Here is a 15855-nt window from a genome sequence, read left to right on the forward strand (position 1 = left end):
AAGTCATTTAATTACATGATTTGTCTCAGGATTACACAAACTCCAGTAAAACTAGTCAGAAAAGTTGTTTTTAAATTATAGTATGCTCCTTGTATCACCACTTCTCCTAAAAACTACCGTTCCTGAATGCATCAAGTTTAAGACACCTGTCTACGTGACGGCCACTCCCTCTCAAGCCGACAGGTGAACCTGGCAGCGGGGGTTAGCATGGATATTTCTAATTTTAATTAAGTTTTTCTACATTATCTTGCCAAGAAATAAGAGCGGTGCTCGCTGATGGGAAACAAACCCCTGACCTGCAGGGTCTGAGTCAGCAGAAAAGATAACACAGACTTCAAACCAAGGACTAGCTATGTGGCTAGCACTTTTTTTGTTTTCTATGCTTCTTGTTCTCAGCTGCGGGGGGAAGTCAGATACTGTGACCTGAACAATTCAGCCAGATCTCTACTGAAGCAGGAAAACTCCACAGCCTCAGATCTGGTTGAAAACCAAAAGTCTGACTGACACATGGCCCTGATGAGCAGGTAAGGAACCAGCCTCCTCATGTGACCTGTTGTGTAAATTGACTTGTTTCATCCTTTATTTGCATTGTGTATGCTGTCTGTCTGATGTTAAGGCTTCTGTGCGCTGACACCAAGATTCCTCTCTGTCCTTCTCTTTATCCTGGTGCCCATCACCATGGGTTTGAGTATTGGTGCGCTTTTACGCATTTTGCTCCCAAGAAATAAACATTGTTGTCCCAGCGCTATCTCTCTCTCTCTCTCTCTCTCTCTCTCTCTCTCTCTCTCTCTCTTCTGCAGGAGCCTGTAGTTTAGAGGATTATGGGTTATATTTTCCATTGTTGCCAAAAACAAACAGTGAGTAAATTTCAGCCTGTGTGCAGCAGCTTTTACCTCTTGGCACCTTCTCCTGTCTTTGTTTCTGCAGTACCAGCTTTTCTGCAGTAGGGGGCGGTGTGAGGGAAATTACTCTCATGGGTTGTAAATGTCAAAAAATCTTTAAAATCTGCGTCACTTACTTGAGCTCCCGCTGCTCTTCCAGTTTGGTCATGATGTCGTTCAGGTTTTGGCTGAGCTGAGGAGACCCAGAGAGCAGATGAAGAATAGGGGGGGAGAGGGGATAAATCACGATACAATATTATATTGATTCTTTGGACAACGATACGATATTTGCTGATATCTTAAAGCCTGCCACATTGAAATGCTCACAGTTTGGTTAGGTTTAGGCTCAAAAACTACTAAGTTAAGTTTAGAAAAAGATGGTGGTTTGGGACCAAATCAGACATTACTTCCTGAAGTAGAACCAAAATAGTTGGCGATTAATTTAATACTTAACAACTAATTGATTAATCTTTAGCTCTAGATCAATACATCAAGTCAAACAGTTTGACTCACCTTGCTCATTTCCCCGTGGAACTTCTCCTGATGACCTGCCAGGCTCTGGAATGAGTTAACATAGATGCCAACACGACTGCACACACACACACACACACACACACACACACACACACACACACACACACACACACACACACACACACACACACACACACACACACACACACACACACACACACACACACACACACACACACACACACACACGTTTTTAAACATTTGGATCGAGTCGTGATTAAAGATTTTTTCAAAGAAAAAAAGTCTCACTTGTCAAACAGTGCTGGAAGCTCGTCTTGTAACTCCACGTTCAGCTCCTCAAAAATCTTCTGAGCTCGGCCCAGCTCTTCCTCTGCCTACACACACACACACACACACACACACACACACACACAGAACAATAATATATGTGAACTCTGAGTCTAAATTACAGATAGTTTCAGAAAGAGTTTAAGTTTGTAGTGAGCACACGGACATGCAGACAAACAGGTTCAGGGTTTCATAACTACGCACATGTGAATGCTGCAAGCACTAACATAAAAGTCTGAATAATGATGGAAAGTAAATAAAAAGGTGTTTCTATGACACAAAAACAATGTAAACAATAGTTTGGATTGGGGATCAAATTATAGCGAGGCTCTCTACACATGGTCATCAGAAAAGTTGCTTTGAGAGATTTCTCTCTCTCTCTCCAACGTCAGCGTGGATGGAATAATACATGTTTTCAGCCTTGATGTAATTAACTGAAATGACATTCGGTCATCAGTCATACAACAAGCCGGCCAAACTTAATTCTAGTCCTAGAGCAGTGTCTTTAACTTTTTTACTGGATCAAACTTCCCAAATTATCTGCACAAAAGAAAGCATTATTACATGCCCAATTAAGTATCTAGCAGCTCTGAAAGCTGTGCCTTTGGACTGAATGTCTAAACTAAAATGGACTAAACTAAATGCCAGCAGGCTGCTAATAGCAGTAAACACAAAGTGCAGCTGAGGCTGATGGCTTGAATGCCATTAGTTCTGCTGGTATTTGGTCAAAAAACAAAGCAAATATCAACATGCTGGCACTAAAGAATTAGTCAGGATCACCAAAGTCAGTAGGATTCATCCTCTAGTGATCATGAATGCCTGTAAAAAAAGAAATTCAGGGCAATCCATCCAATAGTTGTTGAGATATTTCAGTTTGGAGAAGCTGCTAGGGTGGCTTATAAAAAGTAGCCAAATTGGATGGAAAACTGCTCAATCTGGCAACACCAGCGGGCCCGTGAAGCTTAGAAGCTTTTGTTGTCGTAGTTCTTGTTGTGTCACCAGGCAAGTAATTCTCATTGAACTGAATAGGCACAGGGTCCCAAATTAACACTCGCCAAGCGCTAAATGTGGGTACATTTTCCGTTTGGCGAGTAAATATCAGAGAGCTATGTGGCAGGTAAATATTTGTGAAAGATGCTTGGTTAAAAGTTCATTTCAGACACAGAATAGGTGCCATTTTGGGATCTGGTATCCTGTTATTGTTATACGTCCATGGGCAACACTGTCTGTCTGTGATGTAACCTGAAAGCTCATTCTCCATTTCCTTCACGAGATAATAAGATGACAATGAATGCTGATCATGTGCAGAGAGCCTGTGGGGTGAGGAGGGGGGGTCAGTGATGAACCAGAGTTTCACCTGGTTGAAGGAGAGGTTAGTCTGAGCCACCTGGTGGGCTGATATCAAACCCTGAGCCCAGCTGGGAGCCGCCATCTCCAACAGGGCTGCTTGCTAACCAACACACACCATGCAACAGACAGGAGGAGGAGGGAGAGGATGGAGAGGAAGAACAGGACAGAGAGAAAGAGAGAGAGAGAGAGAGAGAGAGAGAGAGAGAGAGAGAAAGAAGAAAAAGAAGAAAAGCAAACCATTCAAGACAAACGCAAACATGTTAATTAGCATATAGCAATAAAGAGTTTTCATCAATATAAAAGGGTTAATAAGCTCACACATTACACTGAGACTTAAGCCCGGTTCAGACCAAAGATTTGCGGTGAGACTATGGCTGGGAAATATATCGATACAGTGTTTCCCACGCACTATCAACGCCTGCTGCCGCACGTTGTGTTTAGTTATAATTTTTTTTTGAACACTATTTAAAACACGCAGCTTATTCGTTCAGCTGCATTTTCTTTCCCTGCTCTCCTCCGTCTCTCTGTCACTTGTGCCTCGCTCACACACACACACACACACACACACACACACACACACACACACACACACACACACACACACACAGAAGAGGAGGACAGCATCCAACAGCGTGTCCTCCTCAGTTTTTGATACTTGATTGTATGAAAATAAGTATCTCGTGATATGACACGTGACAAGTGTTGTCTTTTCCTAGTTTTAAAGGCTACATTACAGTAGAGCGATATCATTTTCTGAACACACCAGACTGTTCTAGCTGTTCTATTATTTGCCTTTATACACAGTTATTATATCAACATAACGATAATGATGATTATTTATCAAAAATCTCATTGTGTGCATATTTTGGTGGAGCGAGCTAGAGAGTGACTGAAGAGAGGGAGCGGTGTTAGAACAAAGCAGAGAATCAGAGAAATAAAACGTTGTAGTAGTTCACCATCACTATCCTCATTCATATTTTAAGATGCTACAAAAAAGCCTGAAAGTCGGAAGTTAGAACGTAAGTACATAGTCGTTGCTATGGAGATGATACATTGTCTCGTCTTGTTTCGTCTCACTGGTGTACACCAGTGCAGATTTCTGAGCGTTGCAGACCGACGCGTTGCAGTAGCTGCAAGTTTCAACTCATCTCGTCGCCAATCTTTGGTCTGAACTGGGTTTTAAGGTAGTATGAATTATCCGTGCAATGAGTAACTCATACCACCTTAAGTCAAAAGCTATGCCTTTAAACTTTAGTATAAGCAGCAGAACACGCTCAAACACACACACACACACACACACACACACACACACACACATACACACACACAAACACACACACACACACACACCGGTTACCTTGGCAATTTTGGCCTCGTCCTTCTTCTTTCCTTTCTGTAAGGAGCTGAAGTGATGCCGGGCGCTGTCGAAGTCCACCATCTTCCTGTCTCGCTTGGCTATACGAGCCTGCAGCAGAGCGCAGGTCAGATTATTGTTGGTTTTTTATTAATAATCAGGAAATCTTTAACGCTTTAAACCCAATCATGTGATTATAACATAGAAATATCTCGTTTTATTGTGACAAAACCCCCACCTTAATATCAGGAAACTGAGTCAGGTACGAGTCCAGAGTGGTCATAGATTTGTCCATGATGTTCTGGTGGTAGTCCAACCACAGAGTGTCTGTGTCCTGAAACACGTTTAGAGATAAAAAATAGATTAGACATTGATTGATGCATCACTTTGATGTTGCAGCTGGTAAAGATCAGATTTCACATTTCTACGGGTGTATTCTAGCTGTCTGGTCTAAAACCAGCCACTACTTCCTCTACTGCAGAGCTAAACCAGTGTTCCCCACAAGAAGTTAAACTGGAAACCAGAATAACTTGGCTGTGGGAAACACTGGATGCTATCTGCCTTTTACCTCCAAGTTATTGTCCATCTCCTTCTCTATCATCTCCTTCAGGGTGGAAGGAGACACGCATGCAGTTAAGAAAAAGAAAGTGTGTTAGCAGGTAGAGAAAGAAGGAAGAGACACCCGAGTTAAAAGAATGAGTCAATGAGTCTCCCTGAAGCCAAGCAGGGACTTCAATTGATTTATCTCGGGCGATTTTAGCCGATACATTTGTGGAAGAAACTTAAGGTTTTAAATATTCATTTAAAAAAAAAGACGTCAAACACAAGCATGGAAGGATTACTGAACCAGGGGCCCTGACTCACAAAAGACGCAAAATAAAATAACCACAAGGAGGTGCAAAATGACTAAAAACGGACATAAAACGATCACAAAGAAACGCAAAATGACTAAAAACAGACACAGAATGACCACAAAAACATGCAAAACAACTGAAAATTGACATAAACAATAGACAACATGATATGCGAATTTACTGTAGATGCAGAACAACCAAAAAATGACCACAAAGTGTAAAATGACAAAAAAAAGGTAAATGCCTAAAAATGGAATTAAAATGACCACAAAGAAAAGTAAAACTACTAAATATAGATGCAAAACAATCACAAAAAGGGACTAAAATGGACTTTGAGACTCTTGTGCCCAAGGAAACATTTCCACTTTTAAAGATTATTCAGCCTACAGTGAATCCTGCGTCTTTTTTTTCACATTTTTTAAGATGCACAGATCAGGATTTAAATTTCTTCTCAAGACAAGATAAAGAGTACGTCAGAGACGGTCATGGTAAGAAGAAAGAAAAAAAAAAAGAGAAAGTAAATGCTCACTAATTCTTTTACTGTTTATTTTGTGCATCAGTAAAGTGTTTCCTGGTCTCACCTCTATCAATGTGTCCATCTCCTCTTTGCCAAACCAGTCGGGTTCATACATCTCAGCCAGACAGTCCTGAAGCCGCCGAGACGCATCGTGCATCGCTGAAACACAAACAAGAGGATCAGCCACACTTTGCTTATATATAATGTTTGATGCCATGAATTACAGCCATATGTTCACACTCACTTTTCACTGCTACAAGGTAGGCTTTCATGTCTTTCTGCAGTTTGGTTCCTTCTGTCTGAAGGAGCAAACACAGCCGCTTAGAAAACATAACGGAGAAGAAAGTACTGAAAACTGTTATTAGAGAATTTCAGAAAAATAAACTTTTTAGAGAATTCAAATACAGTATTTCTAAAGAGTTAGAAATGTCTCTTATTTTTGACCTCTTGGCTCTCTACTGTCTTACAAAGTCCCCCAAAAGATACTTTAAAAACTTAGTGAAATGCATTTAAGTATTATAAGAGAAACAAGCAGTCGTTCCTCTTCATCACTTGCAAGACTCAAATCCTGATTTTAAAAAAGAGGAAAATGGCTCCTGACCATCTGCTTGTTGAAGTTGGCCACCATCTCCTCAAAGGCGGCATCTCGAGTCTCGTCTGCTTTGCCGAGCTTCTGCAGGACCTGCAGAGGAGAAGACATACATGTGTTCAAAATCCCCAGAACCCCTTTTTTAAGTTTAAAAAGGTTGAAGGAATCTGAGGCAGTCGAGAGGGTAAAGTTTAAAAACCTTTAATATCTTCTTGGTTATAAAGCAGCACTCCATGCAGACTGTATTGTAACTTAATCATTTTTTTTTTAAAGAATTTTTACATTATTCGAGGCATTCTCATGAATGGTTCGTACAACATTGTACGAAGGCTGGTCACATGACGCTGGCTACAGAGCTCCGTGCGCAGTCGGTCGTATCAGCGGCCGTTGCTAGTTGAGTTTAGCCGACAAAAACGCTGTTATACAGCAGCAGTCAATGTGCTGCTGACAGTAATAAATACGTGGAATACATACCAAGTACAGTGCTTTACTTTTCATAGCTATATGTACGAATAGTTCATCAAAACAAGCTGCATTACTATAATTAAACTGTCTTTGTCTTTAAAACTGGCAGCCAGGACATGGAGGTCAAAGGTCAAGCCCTCAGTGACCTGATGACACATGTAGGTGAGAAATATTCAGCGCCAACTCGTAGAGCTGCACGTGTTCCTTCGAGATATCTGACAGCATTTAAATCCAGTCAACAAAGAGAGAGCTTCAGCTTCCATCTTTGTCCTGTTTTAAACTTAATTATTATTAGTTATTAATAATTAATGACTGCAGTGACAGGAAGCTACTGATGAACTGTACATACATCATGATACATGCGTATATATTGTGTCTGTGTCTCTGTTCACAGACACACGTGGTGTAGTGAAGGTAAAGGAGAAGGAGGGATGAGAGAAAGAGAAGAAATCCGAAGACATTTGTTTTGCTGTTGGTTGGAAACAAGGTCAGCGGCTAATCTGAGCGTCTAGAAGCACCTGTCGCCCTAATCCTGTGACGGATACACAAACCACCATCAACACCACGACGGGGACTTCCCCATGCACACACACACACACACACACACACACACACACACACACACACACACCTGCTCACCGAGCGTCCACACACTCACACTTCATATCATCACAGCCACAAGTATCACCAGCTGAATGTACTCAAAGTAGTGAGTAAGGGGGTTAGGGCAGGGGTCAGCAACCTTTACTATCAAAAGAGAATTCATAATGAAGGTAACACAGCTTATTTAAGTCAACAGTACTAATAGCTCCAAAATGAGCAATCATTATGATGGTGATGTTTGATGTTGAGGACCCTATCTTTAATTTTCTGAACAATTACAATTTAATGATTCTTCTATGTATTTACCATCCATGAACGCCTTTCCACGCCTTACTATCTCCTGAGCTGCCACAAAACTAGCAGCAGTAGTGGAGTTTGGACATTTCCCAGATACCTTTTGGCAAAAGCAGTGTGCTTGTTCTGGAGATGTCTTTCTAAATTACTTTTTTTGTTGTTTGCTAATTTCTGGCCGCAGATGAAGCATAGCGGTAAGCCAGCAGCGCTGGTTTTTCCTTTACAGGCCTCAGTGTCTGTCGGCTCATAGTGCGCCAGTCAAATGCTTTGTGATGCATAGGGTTGGGTATTGTTTGGATTTTTACGATTCCGATGCCGAACCGGTACTTTTAAAACGATTCTGATTCCTAAACCGATTCTTGAAAAACTGAAAAATGACATCAAAGAAAGGCTCTTTTATAGATGTGGTAGCCATAATATGCTTTTACGTCCGTTTTGGTGAGCCCAGAGGGAAAATATGGCATTTTAAAAGTAGCCTACATTTACGGTAGCTAGCTAACGGTAGACTACAGAGAAAGTGTGATGTTTTTACCTCCGTTTCGGAGCGACAGAGGGAAAATATTTCAGTCGACACATTAAGTGGAATCGAAATGAGGAACGGAAATTTGCGTTCTAATCCGGTCCGATTCCTACCGGTTGCGTAGGAACCGGTTCCATAGTGGAACCGGGTTTCGGTGCCCAACCCTAGTGATGCATGCAGGAGATCCACATAAAGTCTGGAAATAATATATTCATGTGTCACTTAGGCAGTAAACTCGGGTGTAACAGGACATACTGTAGGTGTGTGTGTGTGTGTGTGTTTTGTCCGTCGGTGTTCAATTTCAACCCCCAAAAATACACCCGAAACTCAGACACAGAGAGAGTGTGGTATTAGGAGGTGAGGAGGAGGCGTAAGAGGGCTATAGATAGATAGATACACACACACACACACACACACACACACACACACACACATGCAAACCCGCCCACAGCAGTGAAGCATGCTAGGAGTCCTGAGAGGGAGGGGGGCAGGACAGGTGTGCAGAGCAACTTTGAAGTTTGATAACTTTCGATTTGAAATACTAATCGTAGAAAGTCATAAAAAACTTATTTCTGAGTGATTCAACAAACATCTAAATGGCTGCTTCAGTTTCTAATGTACTTGCAAAAAAACTGCATTTTATTTTGTGTTTTTAAATTTAGCACAAGCAGTGAACCTGGGGGCCTTTAGGGGCCCCTGGGGGTCTTGCACTTTGCCGGTATAAATACTTTTCAACGAGACAGTCCTCCCCTGAAAAACACCTAGATAAGTCGTTTGTTCAAGCATCAATTACGACCTATATTTACGTTTATAGTGGCTGTTTTAGTTGTGACAGGAGCAAAGCAGGAAGTAAGGAGAGGAAGTATAAGAGCGCCAAATGTCCTGGTAAGGATGCAGGTTGGGGGGGTGGATGGGTCAATCAACCTCAGGACTTTCACCCAGGAGACCGGGGTTCATGTCTCATTTGAAAAGTAGTTTTTGTGCATAAACCTAACCAAACTGTTTGTGATATTTATGTTGCTGTTAAAGACCTGTACTGTCTGTGATTTTTATTTCTGTCTAAGAGTTGAAAACGTTGCGCCCCTGTTGAGCAGGAGGTTTTGCCTCTGTGACTCCCAGCAGCACACCGGCTCTCCGGCTGCTCTCTAAAGGGCACCACCTCCCTTCTCCGTCACCGCACTCATCCGGATTCCACAGAGGGTAATTTTCCCAGCATGCTGTGCTGCACAGCTGACCGGTTCATGAGCGGGTGACGTTACATCACTATAACAAACACGGTGGCACCGTCAGCTGTCTGAATCCAATGATTCTTTCATTTTTACCTCTTCCTGCTCCCTCACTGGACAGGAGAGATGCTGGAGAGTTAAACCGGAGAGAAAGTGGGTGTAGCGTTGGATGAGGTGGAGGGTGGAGGGAGGGAGGGCGGCGTGCCAGCAGAAAGACAGCTGAAGCTGACACTCCCCTCCTCCACCTCCGCCAGCCTTCACAGGGAAGATGATATCCTGACCTTCCTCTTTACTCCAGCACTGCGACTAGGCGGCTCAGTGTCGCCTCAACGGCTTCCAAACGCTGCTTTTGTGTTGGATTTCAAGACCACATAGTTACATTTATACTTTTTTTACATCCTGGATTTCCCGACATAAATATCCACGAAAGAGAAAGAACTTTGAATTCTCTGTTTATGATTCCTGGATTTCAAGGCTTTGAGATGCATTTTAATGTGGGCCATAGCCAAGATTTCACAGATACTAAGTCCAAATTTCTGCAGCAGAACCCGACACACTGACAGACTAAGGCTGTCCTCGACTAAAGAAATTCTTAGTCGACTAACACTCGTAGGATTTTGTAGTCTAATCGATTAGTCTAGTTGATTTAGTTAACCGACAGATCGGTACTGTCAATGTCAAACTTTCTCCACAAAGAATAATGCAAAAGCACCACTTTAATCATCACACACATCTTGTGTTTACCACAGATGTGCTCATAGTTTCTCGGAAATAATCCTTCAGCATGAAAAAGCATTTAAATTATCGACCTGTTTGACCATCCATCAACCAAACTCGTTTACATTTTTTAGAGTATTTTAAAAAGAATACTAAATTCTTTCAGTGTGTGTTCCCTAAAAACAGTCAAATTGGTTAAAAAAAACAATATGTGCAATAAGTGTATAATCCCAGAATGTAAAGTCCTCTTTATGTCGTTTTAAAGATGTCCAGGAATAAAACCAAGACCTACAGCCCTGCTTTCTCATGACCTTTGACCTCTCGTAACTTCTGTAGCTTTTTTAATAATGTATAACTTGACAGATTATTCTGTTCTGATTGGTTACTGTTATTGAGTATTAATATATATTGATATTTATGAATTTAAAACTGCTGATTTTCCTTCAGAGAACTGATCAAATTCTCAGATTCTTCCTGTCTGAAAAAAAGCGGGCTGATGACTGGATTAACCCAAACTTTAATTTACAGTGAACATGGTACTGAGAGTTAGGTTGGATATTATTTAAGAAGAAGAAGTGAAACATCTGGTATTTTACCACTTCCTGATGAAACTGGGAACTGCACAGTACTTTGTTGAGTAAGATAAAAACTGATATTTTTATAAATAAGGGCAAGAACTGAGTGGGATGTTCACATGTGAAACCTTTAAATTAGACAGTTGGAAAAAAATTCCTTACAGTTCATTATGAAGTATTTGAAATAAAGTAAAAGTACCTCTAATCGTGTAACTAAGGTTTATGTGAATGTGTTGCCAGATGTTTGGCATAACACCGAACTAAAAACTAAAACTGTAAATGCAGTAACCCCTAATCCAGATTAATAAAACAAAATATAATCAACAAATACATTATTATGTATTAAGATAAGACTTTTATTTGCATGCTGCCCATGAATATAAAATGATTAAAGTAATGAACATATGAATGCATCAATAATTATCATAAATATAAAATAATTATTCTAAAATGGGTTGTTAATGAGTACGTTGGCATTTATGCTGCACAGGAGTGAGGGGCGGATGGACACACAAGAGATGTATTTTCAACACATTTTAGGCTTTTTTCCGACGCTTTTGAATTTTTTTGACTGTTTTCACAGATGTTTTTTTTTAATGCCTTGCCGCGTTTTTCGGAGGATTTTGTGCTTTTTTGTCGCTGTTTATGATGCTTTTTTGGACACTTTTTTTGCTGCTCTACATTACAAGAAATAGTTCCAGCACATAATATAACTTGTGATTTGTGTACAGATTGAACAAACCACATATATTGTGTTATTTAGTGATCAGGCAGGCTGTTCTCATAAATATCCGTATATATAGCTATCTAATCTAAATTGTTGCACTTGTCTCTTATCATTGTGGTGTCTGAACTTTCATCTGTCGTCACTGCATGACGGTCACCTTTTGTTCAGCTAAACTTAACTGCAACAGCTGCTAAAATTACCAGGACCTCACGGCAGTGTTGAAGTCCAGAGTGTATCGAGACCAAGTCATCACCAAGACCAGAGTGTATCGAGACCAAGTCATCACCAAGACCAGAGTGTATCGAGACCAAGTCATCACCAAGACCAGAGTGTATCGAGACCAAGTCATCACCAAGACCAGAGTGTATCGAGACCAAGTCATCACCAAGACAAGAGTGTATCGAGACCAAGTCATCACCAAGACAAGAGTGTATCGAGACCAAGTCATCACCAAGACCAGAGTGTATCGAGACCAAATCATCACCAAGACCAGAGTGTATCGAGACCGTGTCATCACCAAGACCAGTGTATCGAGACCAAGTCATCACCAAGACCAGAGTGTATCGAGACCAAGTCATCACCAAGACCAGAGTGTATCGAGACCGTGTCATCACCAAGACAAGAGTGTATCGAGACCGAGTCATCACCAAGACCAGAGTGTATCAAGACCGAGTCACCACCAAGACCAGAGTGTATCGAGACCAAGTCATCACCAAGACCAGAGTGTATCGAGACTGAGTCAAGACCAAGACCAGAGTGTATCGAGACCAAGTCAAGACCAAGACCAGAGTGTATCGAGAACGAGTCATCACCAAGACCAGAGTGTATCGAGACCGAGTCATCACCAAGACCAGAGTGTATCGAGACCGAGTCATCACCAAGACTTTTAGGGGTTGAGACCGAGTCAAGACCAAGACCAGTGCAAGTCCCACACTGCATGACATGATAAAATGTGGAAAATGCTAACAATAGGCACTACTCAAATTGATCTGATAGATCCACATTCCCATAAAAAAAACACCCACAGAAAACAAAAGATTCTTCTTCATTCACATCTTTTAACGGCAGAAGTGTATCATGAGAACTGCCTTGATAAAATAATCAAAAGACAGCCGTAGTCTTGACCGGTCTTGAAATAAAATCCCAAGTCCTCTTTATCTGAGACCGAGACCAGACCGAGTAAACATGCAGTTGATTCCAAGACGAGACCGGTCTCGAAACCTGGACAGATCTCAAGTACTACGACACTCCCTCATGGTGCTCTGTACCCGGCTCACAGTCACCTTTTCTCTGCTAAACTTAACTGTAAAGGCCGCTAAACCTAATTTAACTGTGTAGGATATCATACGAGCTGCATACATTTTCGTACAATATCATATGAACCCGTTCATGAGAATGCCTTGGATCCGGCTAGCTGTTTCCCCTTGCTTCCAGTCTTTATGCTAAGCTAAGCTAATCGCCTCCTGCATGACTCCAGCTCTCTCAACACACACACACACACACACACACACACACACACACACACACACACACACACAAGTGACATCGGACTTCTCCAATTCTTGGAAAGAAAGCGAATGACCATATTTCCCGACTAATGCCGAGCAATTCCTTCAACCAAACCTAACTGCGATTTAAACTTTTTTTTTGAAAATATTAACTTTAGGAACTAAATTCCAGACTTTAGAAGAAGGAGAGTGTCAGAAGTGTGTGTCTGAACTTCAGGAGGTTTTGAAACATGTGCAGCTGCCACGAGGAATGAGCAGATACTCATCAGAGGAGCGTCGAGGAAGGCCCTGCTAGAGTTACAAGCCTCCACCAACAGCTAGGAGTCTTTTTTTGGCCGATTTAAACTGGAAACAGACAGCGACCCATAAAGACAAACAAAGTAAGAAGAATAAGTGGTTTAAATCTGTGACTGACTGACAGCGCTCATGATTGAGGTGATTAGAGTATAAAACCTCAGCGGGCTTAAGCAACCCCAGTGATTAGGACAGACAATAATAACTCGCAGAGAGAGAGCTGGACACACACTGTTGATCAGGTTTCATTCTCTCACTTTTACAGCTCCTCCGTTTGTCACTTTGTGTCGTATTCTTTTACTCTGCTAGTTGCAAATAAACATCTAACATTAAAGGTAACGGGTAAGCAATCAGCTCGACATGATGTTTTCTCATTATGTAATATGTTTTGGAAAAGTGTATCTTTCTTTAATTGCTTCTTTTACTGATCTGAAGGCATACAAATAACAAATCAGCCTTTTACTTTAGATACCTGGGTACTTTTAGTACTACTAGTTGAAACTTTAAATGCAAGATTTATCCATGAAATAGTTTTTTGATGGATTCAAGAGCTTCTTGTTGTATTGTTAGAAGTAGGAAAAGCATTACAGCAGTCTTGTTACTCCCTTCTTTTGCTTCTCCAACTGATCTGAATTGGCTGACTTTTACTTTGAAAACCTACTACTACTACTACTTTTTCACCGTTACTTTTGAGAAACTTTGAACGCAGCACTTTTACTTGAAACTGACAGTTCAGATTAATTTAAGCACTTCTTCTTTGTAATATTGTCGTAACTTAATTTAACACTATAACATTTTATCTGCTAAATATCTGATAATTCTAACTACTTTCCACAGCGGTGCAGCTTGGATTGAGGGTTTTTGCTCAAGGAAACTTTGGCAGTGTGCTGATCAAACATGCACACACTAAGAAACAAGATTCTCTTAAAATACCATCATTAATTCCTCAATTTAGCTCTGAAAACACAAGAAACAACTTCATTTAGATCAAAGTGTTTGTTACGGTAGATCCTTCTAATTTGAAAGTTAATCGCCAACATACCACCTTAATTTGCTTAAACAAATCAAGTTGAATTAACAAATGCCCTAATTATCAATTTAAGGTATTGATCTTCAGCTTTAAAATTTACCAAATACCATGAAAAACACCTCGTACCTTAAAATGTGCTTCATTTTTGTGGGTCGACAGCAGATTTGGGTTTAAAGGATGGACATTGCAATCAATAAAGGGATTAAACAGCTTTAAGGGGTAGAACCAACCTTAAAATACACCAAATAGTGTTAAAGCCATTCCTGATTTCACATTGACTGAAAAAGAAAGACCCCCGAAGTGAATGGATGGCTCTCTTTTTTCTTTTTTTAAGGTGATTGAACCTTTAAAGAAACCATTAAAAGTGCCTAATTGTTGTTAAAGGGTCTATTTAAGGGTTGGTAAGGTAAAACTTGAGGGGTTTGGTGTTTAATAATGACTGCTGGACACTTCAGAAAAACATAACGTTTCCCTTTTATTTACAGATTAATTTGAAATATTTCCACAAATCCCTTAATAATTACTAAGGTGTTTATGTGTATAAGGTTTTATTAATGGGTTTTCTGCACAGTTTGAAGGGTTTTAAAGTACAAATTCAGGGTGCTTTTGTTCAATGTTACAGCGTTGACCCCAGTTTTGAGGTTGAGGTCAATTTAAATGTTATGGGGGTTTCCCCTTTTGCAAAGAATACACATTAAAACAGTTTAATATATTACAATCCATAGGAAACTATGACTCTTAAGGTTCAAGTTGATAGATGTTATTGAGATTGTGACCCTTAAAACCTCTTCAACCTACAGAGAACCAAATAAAAACACCTTAAATATTGGTAAATGTCACAGGCTGGACCCCAAATTTGGGTTTTTCAGGTAACGGTTAATTTAAAACCCCCTTAAATTTACCCAGACACCCAGATACACAACCCATCGATTCATACAGGTAGTGTGCCCTTATTACTGCGTAAAAGAGCAGTATTAGAAGGTAAAAAATTGAGGATTGGGTTTCACAGAGACAGTGGGACATGGTGTCCTGCTGCCATGCGAGCTGAATGGAAAGTGTACCTTCTCCTGCGCCCTGGTGAGCCTCTTCTGGACGTTGCTGGCCAGCTTTCCGGCGGTGACCCCTTTCCCCATCTCGGCCATGTCGCGCAGCGTGCAGGGCTCCCCGGCGGTGTCAGGACCAGCGAAGAGAAAGACACACAGAGGGAGAAGGACACCCTGCTCTGGAAACCGACGGTGCGTAAAACCCTTCCGCGCGTAACTCTAATCCCGGTGACAGCTTCTTAAAGGTGCAATGCGTAATTTAATCCGGTTTATGTGTGACAGAAGAAAAACCCAACAAAAAGCAGGTGGAGTTTGGAAAGCAAAGCAGAGGGACAGATTCTGATATCGTCCTGTTCTCGGCCCTCTCTGTTAATTGATGGAGACTTGAGCTCGATATGGAGAGATATTAAGTTTCCTTAGTCACCCTCTTAAAGGCGCAGCAGGTCGGTATTATTAGCCGACATCTGTTGCATACATGCAACTGGT

The 15855-nt window shown here is 41.0% G+C and overlaps 1 protein-coding gene across 19 annotated transcripts in view; it reads right to left on the reverse strand.

The window, feature by feature from the left end:
* Positions 1 to 15755, reverse strand: part of bin1b (bridging integrator 1b) — a 22028-nt gene extending 6273 nt beyond the window's left edge. For 3 of the 19 annotated variants that reach the window (XM_035998672.1, XM_031292350.2, XM_035998671.1), the window contains exons 1-12: positions 15388 to 15755; positions 6380 to 6460; positions 6023 to 6077; positions 5843 to 5937; positions 4976 to 5011; positions 4646 to 4741; positions 4411 to 4518; positions 3061 to 3153; positions 1665 to 1750; positions 1395 to 1470; positions 1019 to 1074; positions 894 to 938 (exon numbers count right to left, since the gene is read on the reverse strand). In XM_035998672.1, the coding sequence (XP_035854565.1) occupies positions 894 to 938; positions 1019 to 1074; positions 1395 to 1470; positions 1665 to 1750; positions 3061 to 3153; positions 4411 to 4518; positions 4646 to 4741; positions 4976 to 5011; positions 5843 to 5937; positions 6023 to 6077; positions 6380 to 6460; positions 15388 to 15468 (908 nt within the window). In that variant the 5' untranslated portion in view covers positions 15469 to 15755. The remainder of the gene's footprint in view (positions 1 to 893; positions 939 to 1018; positions 1075 to 1394; positions 1471 to 1664; positions 1751 to 3060; positions 3154 to 4410; positions 4519 to 4645; positions 4742 to 4975; positions 5012 to 5842; positions 5938 to 6022; positions 6078 to 6379; positions 6461 to 15387) is intronic. The other 16 variants (XM_035998682.1, XM_031292359.2, XM_031292357.2 and 13 more) reach the window with 12 other exon arrangements.
* Between the last annotated feature and the right edge of the window lie 100 nt (positions 15756 to 15855).

This window comes from Sander lucioperca, chromosome 24, assembly GCF_008315115.2.
Source record: "Sander lucioperca isolate FBNREF2018 chromosome 24, SLUC_FBN_1.2, whole genome shotgun sequence".
Taxonomy (NCBI): domain Eukaryota; kingdom Metazoa; phylum Chordata; class Actinopteri; order Perciformes; family Percidae; genus Sander; species Sander lucioperca.